Consider the following 23,900-nt stretch of genomic DNA (forward strand, 5'->3'; position numbering starts at 1 on the left):
ATCTGAGGGAGGAGTTCTGTTCCGTTTCTGATGTGTAACATCCAGAAAATCCTGCCTCCATATCTCCTCTCTCACAAAGCCAGTGGAGGATATGCTCCTATGAACGTGGGCAGGAACCAGGGAGGAAGATGTGTATGCGGGAGCCGGAGTGCCAGCTCCAAAGGATAAGGAGGACCCAGGACAGCCTGTCCAGGAGCAGCCAAAGCAGGTTGAGACTGGTCAGAAAGTTCTGGAACTGCTTCAGATAGATAAGGTTGCAGAATGTAGTGTCCAGTGTCTTGAGAGATGGTCTGGACCAGAGCTTTCCTCACCTGTGTGCCTGACTTGCAGCTTATGACTCTCACTGAACGGTCAGGGTACTCCAACGTGGGCACCCTGCAGGGAGCTTTGCCATATTGGTCATGAGTACCCAGAAAACAAAGCCACTGGGAAAAGAGGAAAGCAAGGGAAGTAGAATGTGTGGGGGAGAAAATCCTGGTGTCCTGCCTGGTCTGGCCCGAGTGGCTGCAGTCAGGACAGTGTGGGGTCTCCTGGCATCACATCCTGAGAGAAGGCAGAGGGCAGTAGGTGCTGACTAAGCTGTCTGACCCAGGAGCCCTGACACTGTTGTGGTTCCTCCACAAGCCGGCTTCGTACTGAAGTAACCAGCCTGTTGGTGGAGTCGATGCCCTGAGGGAATAGGAGATACCCTTGTCTCTGCCACTGGATTCTCTAAGTCCTGTGCGTGTAGAGTTGGCAAAAAAACAAAACCCAAACGTGTGCAAGTCAGGCTTGTGAAGATGAGTGAGTGCCAGCTCCACCGAGGCACTGGGGCTGGTCCTGGGAGATGGAGGCCAGAGCCTCACTTGGGAAGCTCATGGACCTGGGGTGGGGGGCTGCCCAGTGCCAAGAGGTCCTGTGCCCGACCCAGTGGCTGGCTAGCTGACTGGGAGTGTGCGTGGGAAGCAGGGGGTCACCACATCCCTCCTCAGGGCACGAGGTGACCATACCGTTGCCAGAGCAGGAGGAGGTCCAGGAAGCTCAGTGGGAGAGGCAGCTCTGAGAACCTCCACTGGGTTTGCAACATGTGGTTGCTCACGGCCTCTCACCAGATGTTTGTCTTGTGTTTGCAAAAGAAACAGGTGAGGCCATGTGGCAAGTGTCATCGTGGGATCCCAGCCCCAGTCAGTAGCCTCAGCCCTAAGGGGGCATGTTAGAATAGCCAGGTGCCTCATGGATGGCACTTAAGTGCCCAGGTAGACAGCTGGCAACAGCATTGCTGAATGGATGATGGGCACACAGATGGAGCAAGGGGATCAGATGCTGGCCTCTCCAGAGGCCAAGGTCATTTCTTTATGCCTGCAAGGCTCAGGGCTGTCAGCACACATGCCCTCCCCGGGCCTCCTGAGTCATCTCTGGTGCATGTGGCTGCAGCAGCATGGGGCTAGGCTGCTGGGCTGTGACCTGTGACCTCTCACCCCTCACCCTTTGCAGAAGCCTCAGCACTTGTGGGCCCCTGACCAGAGTGTCTGGGTACCCCAAAGACATGCCCCAGAGAGTGGGGCCCCAAGGGCCTTCCAGCCACCAACAAATGCCCCCGGGTCTTGTAGGCCAGCCTGCCCTGCCACCTCTGAGTGAGCAGCTCCCCTCCTGCCCAGGCCTTTGGCTATATAGACCAGTGTTGCTGGGAGCAGCCAAGCTTGCCCTGGTCTGGCCTCCAACGGAAGGCCAGAGATGAAGCAGAAGACAGACACAGGGGCACCCTGCCCTCAGGTACCCAAGGGTTGGCACAGGCCGACAGACCTTGTAGGAATGTGGCCAGTTCCTTGACAGGTGACAGAGAGGGTGCTGACCGTCCAGAAGGGTCCTCGTCTGCTGCACACAGCTCACAGGTAGATCAGGTACCCCATGGCAGGCAGCAGGGGCTGGGCCTCCTAAGGAGAGCTGCTTTGCAGAACAGGAGGAGGAGGTCCCCTCGGGCTAGCCAGGACAGGGAAGGGGAGCAGCCACCCACCCTCGCCAGCTGCTCCTGGGCTTCTGAGGGGAGAGCTGCGCTGAGGTTCTTGTGCATCTTTGACAAAAGAATTGCTGTAGGGCCCACAGCAAGGGCCCAGCCCCTTGGGTGGGCGGAACCATGAATCCCCCCACCCCCACTCTTGGCTCCTTGCATGGCCCCCTGCCGTACCCAGGCTGGGCCAGGGAGATTATTAATTACAGCTTAATTAGGTGATTCGTTAATATTGAGATAACTAAATCTTGACAGCACCACAGTCAAAGTGATGGAGTTTATCACTGCCTGGCTGTGTGGGTGCAGCCGATCGCAATGTGTCCCTGGGTGGGGCAGGGTAGGGGGTGTCTAGTGCTCCTCCTTGGAGCCCACCCTCTCTGCCTGGGGGAGTGGACTGGAGCACAGAAAGCAGCTTTCTTTTTCCCTTAGCCACTACATCCTCTCTGTGGGATCGTAAAGAGCCTCCTCCCTGCTTCAGCCAGCACTGGCTCAGCTGGCAGGGTGTGGGAAAGCCACGGGTCGTGGGCCAAAGATGGACTATGTAGGTACTGGGAGCAGTGGGTGGCTCCAGGAGGCACAGGCTGTCTGAATTTCTGCCACGCCCATGCCCTCGGGCAAGGTAGCCAGCCACCCCACACATCCACTGGCTCATACATATGTGAAGGTATGGTGCCAGCACAGAGGGGACAGGGTGGGCTCGCCGTGGCTCCCCAGGCTGGGGCACACACTCCCATTAGCTGGCAATGCTGAGTGCCTGCTGGACCTACAGGTGTCAGCAGGGCCTGTTCCTGCCCTTAGGACAGAGGGAGAGAAGAACCAGGGAATCGGGGCTCAGAGGAGGTTCTCGGTGCAGAGGGCCGAGGGAAGCGCAGACTGTGGCAGCTGGGCAGCTTCCCCAGGCCAGGGCAGAGGGCCTCAGCTGAGCTTTGTGGGCCAAGTAGGAGGGGAGAAGGGCCAGTGTTCCAGGTGGGGGTCACCTGAGCTGCCCCCTGCCCACACCACGTGGGCTCAATCCTGTGTGGGGCCACAGCAAGCGCTGCCTTGCATGCTGCTGGCAAGGAGCAATCTGGGTAGAGAAAGAAGACCCAACATGCTCAGAGAATCCAGGGAACAACATGGGGTCTCTCCAGCCACCTCTGACCCCCCACCCCAAATGAGCTCTCCCATTGTCCCCCAAGGTGGGCACTGGGAGCTTTCCTGACCCACCCACCCTGCAGAACAGCCTTCACCCACCAGGCCTGGTGGCAGGCAAGAAGAGAGGGAGGGCCTGGGTCTGAAGCTGCTGGCCAGTGCCTGAGTAGCACATACTCAGGATGGATCTGAAAAACACCACAGAGACCTTTAAACAGCAGACATCGAACCTGAGCTTACAGAACGGGGTCGGATGCACCCAGATACCCTATATACTGTGGATACTGAACTGCTGGAGACAGGAAACCACCACGCAAGGGCCTGTGGGAGCATTAGTCCATTCTTTTGGGGCACGTTCCTGCCAGGAACTGCTGGGTCCCTGGGTTTCCTAAAAACTGGCCACTGTCCCACAGTGTCGGCATGTGGCCCCTGGCTGTGTGTCCCCTCAGGCACCACTGCTACAGGGGTGGTTCTCCCGTGTGTGTAGTGCAGTGTCTCCTGTCCTACCTGGCACTTCCCCACTGTGAGAAGAGGAGTGCCTGCGGCATCCTGGCTGTCCCTGCATCCTCTGGGGTAGGTCTCTGTTCCAGTTTCTCCCTTTATTGGATTGTTTTCTTTGTATTGAGTTCAGGGGGTTTCATTTCCTAGCAGTGTCCTTCTCCGAACAAACATTTTTCATTTGCGCTTGGATGGTGTATTTTCCTTTCACAGGCATATGACTGGAGCACCCTGCTGACCCAAGGTCAACACTTTTTCTCATGTTTCCTACCAAGAGTTTTCTATTGACACAGTTAAATCTGGGACCAGTTTAGAGTTGAGTTTTGCATATGATGTGAGGTTTAAGTTGAGGTGATTTTCGAGGGGGGTCCATGTGAACATCTGATGTTCCAGGGTTAGCTGGGAAAAGCATATTGTGTCTCCATGGAGTGACCCTCGCCTGGAGTCACATCTGCGGGCTGAGTTATGTGGGCAACCTCCTGCACCCTGTCTTCCGTCTCTCTGCCCTACTCATCTGTCCCTTCGTTGCTGTCATACATCATCCGTGCCATAAATCCTGAAACTTGCACCTCCTCTTCATGAGCACCTTGCCCGTTCCCGTCCCATTGCCCTTTCTTACAAATATGACATTCAGCTTGTCTTTATCTATAGAAATCCTGCCAACACTTTTATGGGCATTCTGTTACATCTGCAGATCAGTTTGGGGTGAACGGTACCTGTAGGTGGTGAGTGTTTCTACCCAGAACACAATGGGTCTCCCCTGACTCAGGCTTCCTTGGGTTTCTTTCATCAGCGGCTGGTTCCTGATTCCCTGCACAGAAGACACCCATGACGTGCTTTGTTAGAAACATCCTTAAGTGTTTCCTTGTTTTTTTAATTCTTGGAGGGGTGCGTGTGTGTGTGTGTGTGTGTGTGTGTGTGTGATTACTGTTTCTGATTGATCTTTTTTTTTTTTTTAAGATTTTTTTTTATTTATGAGAGAGAGCGAGAGAGAGAGAAGGCACAGAAACAGGCAGAGGGAGAAGCAGGCTCCGTGCAGGGAGCCTGACGTGGGACTCGATCCCGGGTCTCCAGGATCAGGCCCTGGACCCAAGGTGGCACTAAACTGCTGAGCCACCGGGGCTGCCCTTGACCTTGCTTTTTTTAGAAGTATGGTTGGTCTTGTGTAACCTCACAAAACTCACCTATCGATTTCAGGAGGGTCTTGTTTTGATTTTGTTCATTTTATTCTTTGCAGTTGTGGCATTTGTGAATAGGGGCTGTTTTATATTTTCCTGTAAAACTTGGGTGCCTCGTGTTCTTGCCATCCTGCCTGGCTGGCACTTCAGCGCAGTGCTGAATGCTGGTGAGTGATGGCATGCCGGGCTTGTTCCTCCTCTCTGGGGGGCATTCAGTCTTTCCCCACTGCCGGAGCTGCAAGCTATGTGTAGTTGCCTTTTGTCAAGTTGAAGAAGTCCCCTCTACATATGCTGAGAGTGCTTACCATGTTGGATATTGAATTTCATACGTCCTTCTCTGGATGAGATATGTACTTAATTCCTTAGACTGTCAGCATGGAGGATTGCTTATGAAATTTTTTGATTTCGAACCAGCCTTGTATTCCTGGAATAAATTCCCCTAGGCTATGGTATATTCTTCCATTTTATGTGTAGTGTTCCCCCCCAACACACACAATTTATATATTGAGACCCTCATCCCCAGTGCAATGGTGTTAGGAAATGGGTTTTGGGGAGGTGACAAGGTCATACGTGTGGGGCCCCCATGGATAGGACCACTGCCATCAGAAGAGACCCAGAGCACTCCCTCCCCTCTTCCACCATGTGAGGATACAGTGAGAAGACACTGTCGTGAGCCAGTAACTGGACCCTCACCAGACCCCCCACATTTTCTGGCACCTTCATCTCAACTAGCTCATGCTGATAAGCCACCCAGTCTGTGTCGTTCTCTGACAGTAGCCTCTGTGGACTGAGACCATAGGAATGTCACATTATCTGGTTTTTCTCAGGTGAATTGTGGTAGTTCGTGAGTTTTTGTAGGAATTGGTCCTTTATGTCTAAGTTGTAAAATTTATCACAGGAATTATTTGTACTATTCTTTAACTAATTTTATTTTTATTATTTTTTTAAGATTTTATTTATTTAAAAGAGAAAGTGGGAGAGAAAACATGAGCAGAGGGAGAGGGGAGGATGGGCAAAGGGAGAAGTAGACTCTCTGCTGAACAAGACCCCCCCCCCCACACACACACACACACACACACGTGGGGCTCAGTTCCAGGACCCTGAGATCATGACCTGAGCCAAAGGCAGACACTTGACCAAATGAGCCACCCAGGTGCCCCTCTTTTACTAATGTTATGATTTCTATTAAGTTTGTAGCAATTACCCTCTTTTTCCTTCCCAATTTTGGTAATTTGTGTCTTTACTTTTTTTTTTTCTTTGTCAGCTTTAATAGAGATTTATCCATTGATTAGTCTTTCAAAGGCCTACCTTTTGGTTTCATTGACTTTTGAGTATGGTTTTCAATTTTATTGGTTTTTGCTCATTGCCTTGTTACTTCCTTTGTTCTGCTTGTTCTAGCTTTGTCTTGCCCTTTGTTTGGTTTCTTAAGCTGGAAAGTAAGATTGCTTATTTGAGATCTTTTGTTTTGTTTTGTTTTTTAAAATGAACATTTAATGCTATAAGTTTCCATCTGAGTGCTACTTTAGCTGCATCCACAAATTTAAGTATGTTGTAGTTTCATTTTTGTTTAGTTCAAAATTTTTTCAAATTGCCTTTAAGAGGAAATTAAATTAAATTGAATTTAAATTTCCTCTGTGATTCACATGTTATTTAAAAGCGTGTTTTTAATTTCAAAATGTCTGGGGATTTTCCAGATGGCTTTCTGTTACTGACTTGTTTAATTCCATTAAATTTAGGGAACACATAATTTGTTTTTTAATTCAAGATTTGTCTGATGGCCAGTACCTGAGCTATCTTAGTAAATGTTCTGTGTGCACCTGATAGGGAGATTTATTCTCTCTTTTAATCAGTATGTTTAGACCATTTATATTTAATGTAATGTTTTAATGCATTTGGAGTTAAGCCTGCCATTTATGATTAGTTTTGCTTGCCCTCTCTGCGTTTTATTTCTGTTTCCCATTTCTACCTATTTCCAGATTATTTGAACATTTTTTAGTGTCCCATTTTGATATATCTCAGGGTTTTTTAAATTCATTGTATCTCTTTGAATGCTTTTTTAAAGTAACTTCTCTAGGGATTACAATACATACACTTCACTTCTCACAGTGCACTTGTACCTGCTATTTTACCTCTTGAAATGTCAAGATCTTACCATGACAAGCTTCCCCACCCACCTTCCTCCAGGGTAGTAGCGGTCATGGGTCATTTCCTCCACAAACACTGAGAGCGCTTCTGCCCTGAAATATTAGAATTTTTGCTTTGCGCTGTCACACATATTTTAAAGAGCATAAAAGGGAAAAAAACGGTTCAGATTTTTTACCTAGACGTTTAGAATTCCTGTTGCTTTCTCTTCATTCCTGAAATTCCAAGATTCCCCCCTGCTGTCCATTCCTCGGGCATTTCTTTCAGAGTAAGTGTGGTGGTGCCAGGTTCCTGGGGTTCCCTCCATGTAACCCCTGTCTTGCTCTCAGTCTTGCTAATTCTGGGTCGGGGGCTCTGTCAATCAATATTGCCTCTCTACCTCTGGCCTCCACACTTCTGATGAGCCATCTGCAGTTATTTAGATAACCTATCCTCGGTGTGAGAGAGCGTCAGAAACTCAGATCGCAGATAGTGGTGTTTGTAAGTTAAAATCAAGGGACAAGAGAGCATCAGTGTCTGGGGACAGGGGACCTATACACCCGCATGCTTTCTCCAGCCAGTTGCAGTGGTAGATACTTTTTCTGAGTGGATGATGACACGCAAAGTCCGCATTGGGCATCTGTAGAGTCTTGCTTGGATTTTACCATCTCTGGCATCCTGGGGTGGTACTTCTTGGCCATGTGTTTCCCAGCAGGTTAGTATTTTCTTGGTTCTTCAGATGCTGCTTAATTCTGGATGTTTTCTGCAGGTCCTGTGGAGAATGTTAATCCCAGTCGGTTGGTTTCAGCAGGTGGTCCACACAGGTGGATCAAGTGGGCAGTCCCCATGCCCTCTGAGAGCTGTGCTTCCACACTTGCTCAGCTTTGTGTGGTGCTTTGTGTGGGTTCCAGGCATGCCCCGAGGTCCTCTCTCCTGATCCCCCTCATTTCCTGGTTCTCTGAATCCCCTGGCCAGAAACCCAGGGCTCTACTTTCCCTCCTCTGCTGTGCACTCCTCACAACTGCATCAGTGTGAAGGCCAGTGCCGTGAGGTGCAGCTACGGGATTCATTGCCAAGGACCCGGACAACAAGGGGATGAGAAGAGGAGGAAAGGTTTTCTTTCCTCCCACCTCCTTCTTGGGCCAGCGCACAGAGGACTTCTCTCCCTCTGTCTGCAACCAGTGCTCACTGCATCCAGCCCAGGCTTCCATGCCTCTCGCCCCCCATGGGTGGCAGAGGCACTGGGATCCGAAGAAACAGCAGCAACCAACTTTGGTAAACTCAGACTGCGGACTGTAAAGCTCACCCACTTTGAAGCAGGGAGCCCCAACAGTCCAGTTCAGGAAGCTCCCAAAAAAGAAATCTGCAGGCCTGGGAGCTTTCACTTGTAAACTTCGCCAAGCAGAGAACAATTAACACCAATTCTGTACAATCTCTTCAAGAAAAGTGAAGACGGAGCACTTTTTAACTTCTTTTATGAAGCAGTTATGACCCTAATTTGAAAACCAGTGACAAGACAGAAAACAAGATCTATAGGAACTTATTTTTGTATTTATTCTTTTTTAAAGAAAAGATTTTATTTATTCATGAGAGACACAGAGAGAGGCAGAGACGCAGGCAGAGGGAGAAGCCCAGTCCCAGACATGGGACTGGATCCCTGGTCTCCAGGACCACACCCTGGGCTGAAGGCGGGGCTAAACCGCTGAGCCACCCGGGCTGTATTTATTCCAGGACTCAAATGTCAGTTGATGTCACCCACCGCATCAGTGTGATCCAACTAATGGATGAAATTCAACACTCAGGAAAACTGAGTAAATAGAGAGGGGCCGCATCGACCTGACAGTGTCCACAAGCACTCCCCCACCAAACACCAGATCCAGTGGCCACAGACCCTGCTTCCCCAGCACCAGAAATAAGGCAGAGGTGGTCTGGCGCCCTGAGTGGACGTGGCCAGAAGCCCCAGTCTGGGCAACCAGGGAAGAGTAGGCACGGGGACGGGGAGGGAGGGGGCAGCAGAGTCCCCTGCAGGTGACTGCTGTGTATAAAATCCCCACACGCAAAAACAAACATGAAAACTGGTGAATGAGTTCAGCGTGGATTTTCTGTGGTCCCGTTGATCTTGTGTCCTTCAGCCTTGCTGAACACACTTTATGCGATATGAGATGTATGTGTGTGTAATAAGCACGTATGTTGTATGTTACATACAAGCAGCAGATGCATGACACTGAAATCAAAAATAGAATGCCATTTCTATCACTCTGAGCAAATGAAATTCCCAAGTGTGAGTCCATCAAACTGTAAAGGATCCTTAACGCTGAGCACTACAGAGCATTGAGGCAAGAAGTCAGAGGAGCTCCAACCAGAGGGGGAGATGCACCGCGCTCTGGATGAGAAGACACCCCCCCCCCCGGGCTGGCGCGGGGACTTCTGCGCTGAGGGTACCGGGGTTGGTGCCGCTGGCATTCTGGTGCCGTCCTCAGCCCCCTGCAGCCTCTCTGGACACTCTCTCCAGCCTGAGCACCTTCATCTTTCCTGGAACTGGAACTCGCAAGTGTTTCTAGCAGCGTCACACATAGTCACCAAAAACCATTAACAGCCCCAATGTCCTTTAACGGGTGAGTGGAGAACGAGTGGTATGTTTGCTGGTGGAACTCTGCTCCGCATCAGAGTGACCACCTGTTGACCAGCTGGGGGTGTGGAGGGGCCTCAGGGATTTGGGGCTGGGGAAGGAACCACTCCATGGGCTCTGCACTGCAGGCTCCCTGCAGTGGGACACCCCAGAGGGCAAGAAACAGGCGAGGTTGCAGGTGTCGCAGATGTGGCAGATAGTTGTTGGGTGACAGAGCCGTCCTGAATATTGGATATGGCGGCCTTGCAGATCTGTACGCCAAAAAATGTCAGTTTTACTGCACAATTTTTTAAAATGTTAGATAAAAATGGTACCTCGTTTTAATGCGCATTCCTTTGCTCACTAACAAGGAAGAATGTCTTATCTGCTCCTTCCACAGTTGTCTCCCCAAATCCATGCTGCTTGATTGCCTTCTTACTCAGTTTGTGTAGAAACTTCTAGTTTTTCATTTGATTATTTTATATTGAAAGTTTTAACTGTTTTTGGAATCTCTTCTATTAATTTCATTGCTTTTAAGCTTAGAAAGTCCTTTTGTGATTTGATAAATAATTCTGTTTTCTGGGAATTTTTTTTGCTTATTTTTCACATTTAAAGATCTACTTGGAACTTATCTTGGTGTATCGAGTGAGGGTCAGGGTCTACATCAACCTCCTCCCAAATCACTGAGCAGTTGCCCAACTCCCATTTATCACATAATCACTCCTTGCTCCACAGGTTTATGACATGCCTCTGTCATTGTGAGGTTCTGATACATAACAGGATCTATATTTGAGTTTTTTGTTTGTTTCATTTACCTCTACTGTATTTTTTTAATAATTGTAACTTTAAGGTATGTTTTAGTATCTGATGTAGAGCAAAATGTCACTTTTTAAAAGGTCCAAGGTGCCTCCTACCACTGGCTGTCTCCTGCCTGTCTTGTGCTCAGCTTGTTCCCTGCTTCCCGGAGGTATACTGTGACCAGCCACCACACTGCAGCCCCTTTTCAACCCTGCCTTCTGATTTTCCATAGTGTTTACTACCTCTGGAGACCACCCTGCCCTTCTTGTGTATATTTTTATCTGTGCCCTCTATGGAAACATAACTCTCTTAGACCTGGGGCTTTTATGTTGTCCACACCATGTGTCCTAAGCCTAGAATGATACCAGGCACAGTTCATTTTTCACACATATTTGTTAACTGAGTAAATAACTCACCAGCCTTTCTGAAGTCCCTGTCCCTGAGGCCACTGACTGTGAGGGCTCACATCCTACTGCTGCTGTTGTGGTACAGGAAGGTTGTACTCAGGCTGCTGTGGTGGTCACCTGCAGCCACTGTGATCAGTCCCCTGTACCCCCAAGCACATGTGGCTGCTGTGGCCAGTCCCCTGTATCCTCAGGTACCTGTGGCAGCTGTGGCTAGTCCCCTGTACCCCCAAGCACCTGCAGCTACTCTAGCCAGTCCCCTGTACCTCCAGGCACCTGTGGCAGCTGTGACCAGTTCCCTGCACTCCCAAGCACTTGCGGTTGCTGTGGCCAGTCCCTTACACCTCCAGGCTCCCATGGCTGGACCCAGGAAAGGGCGAGCACTTCATTCTGGGTTCTGACAGTGGGAAGGTGCTGTATGAGGCACCTGTTGTCAGGGAGAACCCTACCCCTGCTGTGCCTAGCAGAGTTGAGATGGACTGGACTATAGTCCTGGCTGCTTCTCCACCTGCTGCTTCTCCCCCTGACAGTGAGGTGCTTGCCGCCCAGAGCACTCCTTCCCTCTTAGGAATGTGCATTTGTGCCTCTGGCATGCTCCTCACCCCACACCCCACCTTCCAGGGAGCCTGGCCCTGAGGGCAGCCTGTATCCTCACCCTCTTGTGTCCCCAGAGAGCTAACTCGATGCCCCCTACCTGCCCTCTGCCTCCCCTAGCCTTCCCTCCTACAGATAGACCCTTGTGTCTCTGGGTGGCTCCAGCTGCTGAGCCAGTGCTCGATCCTCTTCCCTTGTCAGCCTGGCCGCATACATTAGCAGGTTTTAATAGACTGCCACATCTCAAAAGCAGGGAGAGAAAGAAAGATTTAAAGTCTTGTCTTGCCCAAAGCAGACAGATTGACTTGAAAATGACTCCGTCAATAAAAGATGAGCTCTGAGAGGCTCTTCCCTCTTCCGAGAGGAAGCTCGCCTTCCAGGGACTTGGCTTCTGTAAGCCCACTGTTGGAAATTAGTAAGGCACACAATGTGTAGAATGGAGCGGGAGCGAGCCTGCTGCAGCTGCTGGCATCTTGCCGCCTTCACCCGCAGGCCGTCCCACCTGGTGGCCCAGGCTACTACTGCCCCTTGAGCCCAGCAGGCCACCTACTGGGACGCATGTGGAAAGAAGTTGCCGGAAACTTTTGTTCAGCAATGGTGTTCTCTGGTTTGCATCCCGGGGGGGTTATGATGTGATGTAGCTTTGTGTATTTTTCTTCTCTGGATGGTTTCTGGCTCTGGCAGGTGTGTGTGAGTACATGTATGTGCATGCATGAGTGTGTGCATGTGCGAGCATGTGTGTGTGCACATATGCCTGTGTGCACATGCGAGTATGTGAGGACATGCCTCAGGCAGTTTGCTTCTAACTGATCCTTGGTTCCCTGCCCATTAAAGGGAGATATGGTGATGCTTCTTGGGTATTCACAAAGCTTAAGATAAGCCAGTGCACGTGGAGGGCAATAAGTCTCCAGAGGGTGCACATTTCACAGACCTCAGCATGCAGGCCAGCTGGTCCTTCTGGAGCCCAGGACCCTGCCTTTATGGGGTGTGTGCTTGAGTTGGAAGAAATGTACCCTAAACAATCAAACAAGTGAAATAAATCAGAGGATTGTGAGTTTAAGCAGGGATACTGGGACACTGGGATCCTGGGGGGGCCCATGCTGGTGGCATGGCCGGAAGGCTTAAACAAGCAACTGAGGCAGACTTTGCACCCAAGGTGGCACCTCTCAGCAGTGCTGGTGCTGCCTGGTGGCCTTTGGGGGACCCATCCCACCCTAAAGTGTTGGCATGAACATCTGGCTTCTCCACACCCTGGCTGAGTGACAGTGAACAAGGCACTGACCTTCTCTGGGTCTGACCCCACATCTGTCAGCTGCCCAGACAAGGGGCTGGCCATGGCCTTCCACCAAGGCTCAGCTGGTCCTCCATTCCCAAAAGAAGCAGCGGGGTGGGGAGCCTGGCTCCTGGTGAGGGGGGTGGGCATCCTCTGGGGCTTCGACTGCTCTCTGTTCTCAGTGGTGGGGGAGGGAGCCTTCCCGGGAATATGATATCACATGAGCTCCCGCCTGTCACCCCGGGACTCTCCCACCCCATAATCTGGTGGGCTGTAATTGCTGGTGTCTTTTCAGATCATTTTTGTGCAAGGTGACAAGCTGCTTGTGAAGTGAGCCGTTAATCACACAGAGATGCCCCTGTTTGAAAGCTGGCACCGAGCTTACCCAGGGCGGGTGTCTGCCAGGCAGCCGGCGGTGGGCACACACGCTGCTCATCTGCATATAATTCCAGGGCGAATGTCTTCTCTCTTGTGTAAAACGTGCAATTTCCGGCCCAGCAGGGGAACATGGGCTCATAATGGAGAGACCTTGTCCCAGGGGCCCTCCGGCTACAAGGCAGCTTAAGCAAACCATTCATTCCTTAGGAAGGCTAAAGGCTGCGTGTAGTGGGTGGAAGGGGCCCATCCACTGGTCGCTGGAGCCCACAGCTGGGAACAGTGCTGTCTGCCTTGTCCTTCTGTGGAAAGACCTCCCTGAGTGCTGTGCAGGGAGTCAGAGTGGGCACCTGGAGCCCCCTGGCTGGCATCTCCACACTGCCTGCATGCCCCTCATGCCTGCCAGGCTCCCAGGCCCCTCTCCTGCAATTTGGATTTGGGATGGGAAGGCAGCCTTGAGAAGGAGCCTGTTGGGATGCTATACCGCGTCAGGGTGGCAGCCCTGTTCTGCACACGTGCCCAAGGCTTGGCACCCACAGAAGGCCTGCCTGGGACAGCGGTCCAGCCAGCAGGCGTGTTTCCTCCCCATTCCATATGGTCAGCCAGGACCCAGACCCAGGCCCACGGTCACAGCCCTGTAGTGTTGGCTCCCACAGTCACTAATAAAATTGCATCAATATTTGATGCTTAATTATTAAAATATTTTAAAATGTAAAACAAATAGAAGTCACAAGACATGAATAATTTAGCCCCGAAGTGTGGCCCAGCTTTGGGCTGGAGCTGAGCCTGCACCCCTCTGTGCACCTGGTGGGGAGGCCTGGGGGCACTTCCCACAGGGACACCTCAGGTCTAGCCAGGTTCCTCAGCCCCCAAGCTGGTCTTGTGTGGCGAGGAGCATGGATAGGGCACCTGCTGCACCACCGTCAGGCCGCTAACATCTCAACATGCATGGGTGCAGGGCACTTGTCCATCTGAGGTCAGGCGTGGGCTCAGCACCAGGGCCCTTGGCGTCACCCTGGTGTCCCCTCCCTGGTCTTTGTTCAGCTGCAGGGACCTACCCAGAACATGTTTGCTTGCATCCTGTGTGCCCTTCAGATATGTAAAGACATGTTACACCCTAGTTTCTCCAAACCCTGTGCGTCCACATCAAACAGCTGCTCCTGTGTGGCCTCCCAGTGCCATCCCACAGCTTGATTCCCACCTGTGGGACCGCTGTCCCCACCATATGTTTGTCTCCGGACACCGAATAGGCATCTCCCTCAGCTCTGCCACCAGCTTCTTGAATCCATGGAAGCAGAAACCAAACTCAGTACCTTGACCCCCAGACCCAGAGCCTGTTCATAGCAGAGAATGACACTGCCCTTGCCTCTCACCCATCCTCACATCCACTGCCAAGACTGGGGCCGGATATGCCTCCCAGACCTTGGGAGGACTCAAAACCTGGGAGCCAGGGGTAACCAGAATACCAGGTGGCCTGGCTCTGGAATGTCTGACCTGGCTGCTGGTGTCCTGTGGGGGCCAAAGGGGCTGCTACACTGTTTTCCCTGCCCTTCATGCGCCACAGGGCCTTGCCCAGGCCCCTGGCCATTTAAGTTGGCCAGGGACAGCCAGCAGGGAGCATCATCCCAGAGACAGACCAGTCCCGGTCAGTGGGGGCCAGCACTGCACAGTGGTCCTACCCCTTTTCTGGGCTTCATCCTCCCCACCTGGGAGCCAGGGCCACCATTCGGCCTCCACAGGGACATGCTGAGAGAGTAGGCTGTGGATCCGAGATCAGTGAGCTTTGGGAGGTGGGTGATTGGCAGCCAGCCCTGCCTTTGCTGTCCACTGCCATGCACCTGTGTGATGCCCAAGGGCATGCCAGCTGCCATCCCTGCCCCATAGACCCCTCCAGGCTGTAGAGGTGTGGTGCCGGGGACACCCAGGGATGAGGGCACTGGGTCCAAGGTCCAGGGCACATGTACCAGCCTCATGGCCTGGAGCAGAGCTGGAAGCCAGCTGTCCAGCCTCTCAGAAAAGTGGAGGACACACTACACTGCCCTGACCCCGGGCCTCACCCCACCACCTCCCTCCACTCAGGCTGGTCTTGGCCTCCCCCGCTACCTTTCCCACAGTGCCCTTGGAGCAGCCCTGGCATGCACCAGCATTAGAAACAGCTGCCTGATGCAGCCTGGGCTCCGAGGGCTGCTGTTTCTAATGGGGAGATATTTTTTTTTTTAATTAATTTTTATTGGTGTTCAATTTACCAACATACAGAAAAACACCCAGTGCTCATCCCATCAAGTGTCCACCTCAGTGCCCGTCACCCCTTCCCCTTCCCCCTCCTCCCCTTCCACCACCCCTAGTTCGTTTCCCCGAGTTAGGAGTCTTTATGTTCTGTCTCCCTTCCTGATATTTCCCAACATTTCTTCTCCCTTCCTTTATATTCCCTTTCACCATTATTCATATTCTCTAACGGGGAGATATTAATGCTGTTTGTTGTTGGTTAAGCCTGAAATTCTTAGCATTGGCTAAGTGTTTTTTATTCACTTTTCAGCAAGAAAAATGGCTCTGTCCTGAGTCCCTGAAGGAAAATTTCTAAAGCCACTTCCAGCTCCTAAACAAAATACTACTGCAGGAGCAGGGCTGCAGGGAACAGGGCTGCCTACCTTTGACGGCTCAGCCAACCGCGACCTGAGCCCGGGTGCCTGGCTCCCCTGACCTGAGCCCAGGTGCCTGGCCTTCCCCCAGGCCTCTGTCCAAGGGAGGGAGGAGGGTCAGAGGGCCATTCGCAGGGCAGGGGATTATTGAGTGCTCATCTTCTCCCTGCAGTGCTCCACGTGCAGTCCTGCTATGCCTGCCCAGCCTGGAGACAGTCCTTCCCTCCCGGATCTCCTCCGGGCAAGGGGGGGGGTGGGTCTCCTCAGTTATTTCCCTTCCCCCTTCTATTCAAATTGAAGAGCTGTCAAATTGCTGAGCTGGATTCCAGGCTCCCAGAATCTCTGCTGTTATCTCTTCTTTGCTATCCCCATCTTGGGTTGTTTGGAACCTGGCCCCACTGGGGAGCCCCTTCTTGACTTTAGCTTTCTCTTCCAACACTTCCCAGTGCATCTGTGACGGCATCGCCTCCAGGGGTTGCCCACTGTTGCTGCTGCTCTGGACGCCTCCTCCCCTCCAGGCTGTTGTGCTGAGCCAGCCTCTCAGGAGCTTCTTGTGGGTGTGCAGTAGGCAGGGGGCCACAGGGCATCCCTCCTGGGGCTGGTGTGCTGGACACAGGGGAGCTTGAGCCCAGGGCGGGGAAGAAAGGCTGCTTCAGACCCCACTATGTCCACCAGCACACTGTGACTTAATTCCTGCTGAGCCCTGCTAAGGGTGCACAGGCACACTCCTAAGGCATGTGGAGTAGGATCTTCTCTCCCTGCTTCCGCCTCCCTGTGCAGGTGCATGTGCACCACAGGCGTGGGTGCTAGTTCACACCCCACCCCTTAGCTTCTCAGGAAGTTGGGTGCTGATGTGGGCCAGGGGGCCCTCCAGCCCTTCCGCTGGGTGTGAGCCTGGCCACGGGCCTTGATCTGGCCGCCTCTGCGCATCTGCCATCCCCCTGTTGCTACCTCAGCCCCATTGCTGCAGGGCGCAGGGCAGTGAAGCCCTGGGGCATCCAGCACGGGCGTTGTGGGGCCGTGTGCCAGCATTTGCTGCAGCAGTGCTGAGGCCCAGTCAACCCTTGAGGGACCAGGAAAAAGACATGCGCCTCTGGACGGTCCCTCAGCCCCAGTTCCAGCTGGTCTCCCCATGCCCCCAGGTCTGCCGAGCCGTGTCCCTCTCTGCATCTGCTTCTCGTCTTCTCTACCCCTCTGGTTTGCTGCTGCCTCCCCTCGGTCCCACAGTTGTGGCAGCAGGGAGCTCAGGTGAACATGTTCGTACAAGGGCGGGCGCATGTGTTCCATCCACTGCGTCCACAGGGAAGCCCCATACATGGAATTAGTTTTGTTCACACTGACTTTCTAGGTGTTATGATTTAGGATTTATGGAGGAATGGCATTTCCTGTGCTCTAGGCTCCTTGAGGTGCACTAGGGACGCCATGCGACAAAAAGACTTAGTCTTCACCTATGCTGAGCTTAAGAGTCTGCCGGTGTGATAACCGTGACACAAAGGAGCTTTTTAAAATGCTCTGTCATGTTACAGTGGATGCTGTCGTGTACACTGAAGACATGGCAGGAGACTAGATCTACTCCAGAGCTGTGGTTTTGAAGCTGAGATGTGTGGAAGTCAGCTAGGAAACCAGAGGAGCTGCCCCAGGGGTGTGCAAAGGCCCTGAGGTGAGGAGGAGAGTAGTGCTTCGGGGCATGAAATAAAGCCAGTCAGGTGCAACTGGAAAGACTGGGGCTGGCCACTAGGCAAAGGCCCAATAGCCACAGGAGAGGGTTTCGTGGGTTATTTTTTTTTTAGATGTTCCTTACTATTTTAGAGAGAGAGCTTGCATGAGGTGGGGGGAGAGGCAGAAAGAGGAAAAATCTTGAGTAGACTCTGTGGATAGCATGGAGCCCAACACAGGCTCAAGACTGCAACCCTGAGATCATGACCTGAGCCCAAATCAAGAGTTGGACCCTTAACCCACTGAGCCACCCAAGCACCTCAAAGAAGGTTTTAATCTTCACCACGGAGCTTCAGAGCTTAGAATTCTGTCCAGAGGATTTGGGCCATCTCACACAGGACTGGAATCCAAGGAACAGAGGGCCTGACTGGGCCACCATGGGCAGGCTGAGCTTGCTGACCAAGGTGAAAGGCCTGGGACCCTAGCAACCTCACATCAAAGTCCCCGCTTTGCACCGTGTGGGGCTCCACCTATCCCCCACCAGCTGCTTCCGCTGTGAAGGGGCTGACTTCCCACAGGAGTGGCCGGGATGCTGACCAGCAGACAGCAGCTGTTCTGCTGTGAGAATCCTCTGGACTGAGATGCGGGTCAGGGAAGCACATTAACAGGGAGCCGTTGCCTTGAAAGGTGCTGGGGTGGAGGTGTGTCTGTCCCACAGAATAGTCTCAGGGCTGGGCTGGCCAGCTTGGATTGGGCAACAGTGCAGCGTCAGACCCAGCCACCTCGCTGGCACACTCAGGCCCTGGCACATGAGGGACGTTTGCTTCAAGCAAAGGGCTATGTGCCAGTTGTCTGTGAGGCCTGGGGGCCCAGCCTCCATCCCGAGCCTGGGTCAGCAGTCCCATGGGGCACAGCCCTGCCCACCCAGTGCCCTGCACTCTACCCAGCAAACTGATAAGAAGGGAATTGAAGCACAGGATTGCATGCACTTTTAGTAGAGACCCAGTCAGGTTCTGCTGGCCATGCGGCCGCAAGCTGAGACTCTGGAGAGGCTTTCTGTAGGGAGAGTCCAGCCTTCCACCTGTCTGCTTCTCACCTGCTCTCCCCATCCCTCTAGGATCAAACCCCTGAATTTCAGACTGAACCAGCTCTCCAGAGCTCTGTGCCCACTCCTTTATCCTGACATCTCTGCTCTCAGGGGTAACACGCATTCTCCTTCAAGCCTTTATATAAGGGAGAGATGGAAAGTGTTTTATTTTTTATCTTTATCTATCCACAGGCTTTCTCTGCTGCCTTCTGTGACTCTGGGAGGAGCCTGGTATTGGGTATAGATTAGGAGGGGGTGGAGGTCAGAGCCATCCAGTGGCCCCTGTGGACATGGCTAGAGGCCACCAATGGGCCTGACTGGGACTGCATACCATGTAAGAGAGCAGGTGGCCTGGCCCCTTGACCTTGGCATCCATCCCTGGCCCCCAGCATCCCTGCCCACCCTCCACGTCTGGGCTCTGGGTGACCATGTTCTGTCTTGGGTGCCCACTTGTTCATCGGCCTTCCTTGTCCCTCACCAAGGACTCCTACAAAGCTTTGCAAGGGGCTGCCGAGGAGAGGAGGAGCAAGGGCGGCCCAGAGAGGAAAGACAGTGGTGGGAGGGCATATTCCCCTGGCATGTGCAGCTGCAGGACAGTGTTGAGGGCACCGGGGAACAGGAGAAGGCTGCGGTTGAATCAGGGCTGGATGTATCCTCCACCAGAGTGTGGGCCTGAGCGGAGGAGGCTGGGCACAAGGTCTTCATCCCAAGTGTCTGGTGATGCCTGGATGCTGGCACACAGCAAGTGAGGTGTGGGGTGGGAAGTCTGGGATCTTTCCCCAGACCTGATGAGGCCACTTGTCTGCTCTGCTGGCCCTGCCCACGTGTGGTCCCCACCAGCAGGCCCGGCCTTGGGGGCAACTGGTGGGGTACCTGTAGGTACATGCAGGATTGTAGTCACCAAAGACCCAAGGGGGTCTCTGGCCCTTGGTCAGTGGGGCCCAAGGGAGCATCTTGCGAGCGCCACGTGCACAGGCCACCCAACCCTGCCCAGAGGAAGCTTCAGCTCACTCTGAGAAGAGGCTGCATCAGAGCAGTGGCATTTCCAAGGCAAAAGGCACATCTTTTATTTATTTAATCCAAACCATCATATGAATTATTCATTCACATTTATATAAGCAATTGAATGGTGGAATAAGGGGGAGGTCAGAGCACCGACTTTGTGATGCCCTGAATCACAACCAGGACTCATGCTGTCCCTCCTGAACACGCTGTGTTAAGGTGACTTCACCTGAAAGCTATAGCCTCTTGCCCTACTTCACCAGACAGCCTGAGGTCAGAGCTCTCTTGATACCCATGATGGGCCATGTGGCCTTGAGGAAGCTGCCCCCACCCAAGATCCCCTGCTCCTGACCACTGAAGGGTGATGTAAGACTTGCCTTGTGGTGCTGCTCAGACTATGCTGGGTAAGGTATATGTGGCACCTGGTGTGGGGTCCTAGCACCAAGCTCACAGCAGGTACATAGAACTTACCCTTCTGGAGGATGGCAGGTGTCTGGGCTCACTTCCTCATGACCTGAGCCCCGTCTATTTGTCAGAGTCTATGGACTGTGGAAAGGGCAGCATTTTGATATCTGTGGGCGAAGGGGCTGTTACCTTCTCCAAGGTCGAGCTGCATTATTACCAAAATTTAATTTTTCCCAGTGGACACTGAGATCCATTAAAGGCAGTGCAGTCTCTGACAGGGGTGAAATATCACCTCAGATCCTTGGTCAGTGAATTTTGCCTCCTGGAACGGGTTTTCCTCCTGCTGGCGGATCCATCCTCAGTGGGCTGGCTGAGAGACACAGGGAGGAGCATGGGGTCAGAGCCGCCAATTACCCCTTTGATTTCATAGTCTGATGACTCGATTCATCAAGGGCTCTGTGCCTGTGTTCCGATGGAGAGGCTCTCTGCTCCAGAATAACAACGTCCGCCAGGGCCCAGCCAGGACCATCAGACTGTGTGATGGATAAGGGGCAGGTGAGGGCAGGGCAGGTGGCCAGGGGGATGGACGTGCTGGCAGAGAGGCCAGAAGGAGCTCTGCTCTGGCACCAAGAGGCCTTGTTCAGAGCGAGAACGCGGCCGGCCCCAGGCTGCCCGCAGAGTTGCAGGCAGCGCAGACAAGACCTAGGATCCATATTCAGATGCCTATGAGGGGCTGTGGGGCTGCCCTTCCTGTGCCAGCTGCCCTCAGCCACATAGTCCCATAGCCCTTGTATGCACAGACCCTGTGCCCTCTGTGTAGCCCTGTGGCAGCTGTGGAGTATGTTGATGCCCGGTGTGCAGCTAGCGGAGCCCCTACCATTGGTGGTATGGCCTTGAACCCACACAGCACTTCTCTGTGGCCCCACAGGATCCAGCTTGATCCTTGTGACACCTCTGGATGCTGCTATGTGCCTGACACCCCCAGGAGCTGGAGGGTGATGGGCTCAAGGCCGCAGGTCAGAAAGGGCAGAGCTGGCGGAGGGTCTCCAGTGGGTTTCCCTGGAAGGCAGGCTCCCTGTCCCCTTCACCTCCTCCAGGAAGTCACCCTGACTGCATCTGCTCATCTTAAGCTAGCCGACATGACCCTGCCTGCTCTAAGCCCTGCTAGGAACCTGGCAGTTGCTGGCCTGGGCCTGTCCTGGTTACCAGCCCAGGATGTGCCACAGGGCCTGCACTTAAGCCTGAGGACGAGGAGCTCCTGCCCCTGTCACGGTGGGCAAGGCTCCAAGCTGGGCCAACCTGCTCTGAGGCCTGGGGTTTTCTCACCACGCCCTCAGCCACCAGGGATCCTGTGCTGCCCAGGCCATCCACAGGCCCTGGAGGGCTCCCCATCATCAGCTCCAGACGGGACCACCAAGAAGCTCCTGGCTTCAGAGGCTGCACTTGTGCTTGAGCAGAGCCAGCCTCGCTAATTAATGGGGGGGATGACCGAGGTTTAATTACTAGGAAGGCACCTTGGGTAAAGGATCTGTGGTAATTGCTGTGAAGCTTCCCAATGGCTTTGCACTTGGCACAGCGGGTTTCTCCTGTACAGCCATAAACTGAGATGGTAATGATGGGCAGGCCAGGGGGGCCTCTGCCCTGAACGGTCCTGCCAGGGCAGTACCCAGAGGCCTGTTTTTAACTAGGGGCCTTGTCTCTGGGTGGCAGGGAACCCCTGGGGAACAGGATCAGCAATCTCTACAGCATTTCCTCTCCAGGCCTTTGGCCCACTTGGTGCTGCTGGCCCATGCGGGTGGGCATCCAACCACCAGCGAGAACCTGGCTGCAGCTTGGGCAGTTGGTTGGTGCATGCAGACCTGATCCCCGTACCCCCTGCCCAGACCTGGGCCAGCTTCCATGTTGCCCCTTGTTGTCCTTCAGAAAAGGACCAGGCCGAGGATCAAATCCAAGACGCAGGGCTAGGAAGAGGTCTGGTTTGCCAGGTCCCTGCTCTCCGTGGAGTTACTGTTTTTATTAAATGAATCACTTCGTCCACAGACGTGCAAGCTATTCCTTGGCCTGTTCTCTTTTTTTCCCCACGTGCATACATCAGGGCTTGCTGACACGGGGGCATGTCCATCCCGGGTAGGACCCTGTCTCCTCCTTGGCCTTCCGCCAGTGATTCTGACCCTGGGCCTTGCTGCCACCCCGAGTCCCATCCCTCTATGGGGCTCACTCTCTCCCTTCTCCCCCCATCAGAGCTGAGGAAGCAGGTGGAGAGCGCCGAGCTTAAGAACCAGCGGCTCAAGGAGGTCTTTCAAACGAAGATCCAGGAGTTCCGGAAAGTCTGCTATGCACTCACGGGCTACCAGATCGACATCACCACAGAGAACCAGTACCGGCTGACGTCCATGTATGCGGAACACAAGGCCGACTGCCTCATCTTCAAGGTAGGACCTGCTGAGACACACCGCACCACCTTTGCGCTGGTGGACGATGGTGTGGGTACGGGAGCAGCCCCACCTCAGTTATGTGTGGCCCGCTGGGCTGGGCTGGTCTCTGACCCTCAGCCACCCCAGCTTTGCCCACAGCCTGGCGCCTCTTGCGAGAAGCACTCAGCCTTGATCTGGCCACCTCTGGGTGTCTGCCATCCCCCTGTTGCTACCTCAGCCCCATTGCTGCGGGGCACAGGGCAGTGAAGCCCTGGGGCATCCAGCAGCAGCCGCGCCCAGGGGACGGCTGAAGTAATGGGGTGAGGGTCTGTGTTGGGCCGGTGAGGCAGCCTCAGTGTGCCGTGCAGCAAAAAGACGGGAGAGGAGCGCTGCTGGACCTCTGTGGGGAGGGTAGTGAGGCTTGCCGGCGAGGCTGGGGCCGGGACCCCAGGCACACAGGAGTGCGGGAATCATGGCCAGGGTTGGCCCCAGACTCCCTCTGGAGATGCCGCCACTGCATGGTGCCAGGCAGGATGGGGGCTTTCATGGAGGAGGCCCCCTGGAGTTGGAGGCAGCATGTGGCCTGTGGAGTTGTACCAGTGTCGAGGCCAGGGTGCCCTCCAGGTTTCAGGGCTAGGACGGTCACTTGAAATGAAGTACCTGCCCGTGAGGGGGTGGGTCCAGTGGGTCCCAGTGGCAGGGCTGGGGGTTGACTATGTCTGCTGGGAGGCCTAGGGGAGACTGGCAGCCTGAGCCAGAATCTGCGTGAAGAGGGCTGGCCCCGCCACTGCCCCACTAGTCTGACCTCTCATGAAGACGGTGCCGTGGCCCGGTGTGGCGCTCCGCTGCTTCAGGAAGGGTGTGGTGGCACAGCTGCGGGTGGCCGGGGTGGGCAGACAGGCCACCACTTCTTGTTGCCATGGTGTGGAGTGGGGCAACCACCTGTTGCTGCCCACATGTGTAAAAACAAAGCAACCACTTTTTTTTTCTATAAAAAGGCTTTAGCCCATGTGGTCTGCATGCATTAAATAGAATACAATAGGACACAAAATGTTTTCTGCCTCATTTCATTGTAAACTTCAGGCAAACCTGTGACCGCCTGGCCACTTGCTCATGGAGCACTGGCCAAGCCTGGATGCGCCAGGCCGCAGGGAGCAGGGAGGCCTGCACTGGGCCCCCACCTCCCTCCCATTCCTTCTTCCCTCCTGAGTTCAGAGTGGCACCTCAGCCTGGCATCTGCCCCCCAGTGTCTCCCAGCATTTCCTCCCAACTTCCAGCCTTCTTGGGTCATGTGTGTCCATTTTTAAGTTTCTTGAAACTCTTTATACCTTGTAGAAGTGAAACATTAAAACCCGCAAAGTCTCTACATCAACTGTCAGAAATGTACTTCTGTACTCCTGTGTGATTGCTTGGGCTTTGGAAGAACTCAGGATTGCTGGTCACTATTCCATACCTTGTAGAGATACAACATTAAAAAAAAAAACAAAACCAACTTTAATTAACGAAGACGTACAATTCCTACATACCGTGTTTACTCTGGACAGCCACCGCAGAGTGGAGACAGGCCGAAGGCACCATCAGACCCCCAGACCCTCTGCTGCCCCCCTCGCTCTCTCCCGTCCTCCCCGACTCTCTCCCTTCCCCCCCAACTCTCTCCCATCTCTTCACCAGAGCCTCTGCTGTCCCCCCCAACCTTCTGCTGTCCCCCGCACTGGGCCCTCTGCCATCCT

General features: G+C 53.5%; 1 protein-coding gene across 6 annotated transcripts in view; it reads left to right on the top strand.

The window, feature by feature from the left end:
* Positions 1-23,900, top strand: part of MAD1L1 (mitotic arrest deficient 1 like 1) — a 345,450-nt gene that overhangs the window by 273,923 nt on the left and 47,627 nt on the right. For all 6 annotated transcript variants that reach the window (XM_041747758.1, XM_041747757.1, XM_041747762.1 and 3 more), the window contains one exon: positions 21,998-22,188. In XM_041747758.1, coding sequence (XP_041603692.1) covers positions 21,998-22,188 — 191 coding nt within the window. The remainder of the gene's footprint in view (positions 1-21,997; positions 22,189-23,900) is intronic.

Source organism: Vulpes lagopus, chromosome 3 (assembly GCF_018345385.1).
Source record: "Vulpes lagopus strain Blue_001 chromosome 3, ASM1834538v1, whole genome shotgun sequence".
Classification (NCBI taxonomy): domain Eukaryota; kingdom Metazoa; phylum Chordata; class Mammalia; order Carnivora; family Canidae; genus Vulpes; species Vulpes lagopus.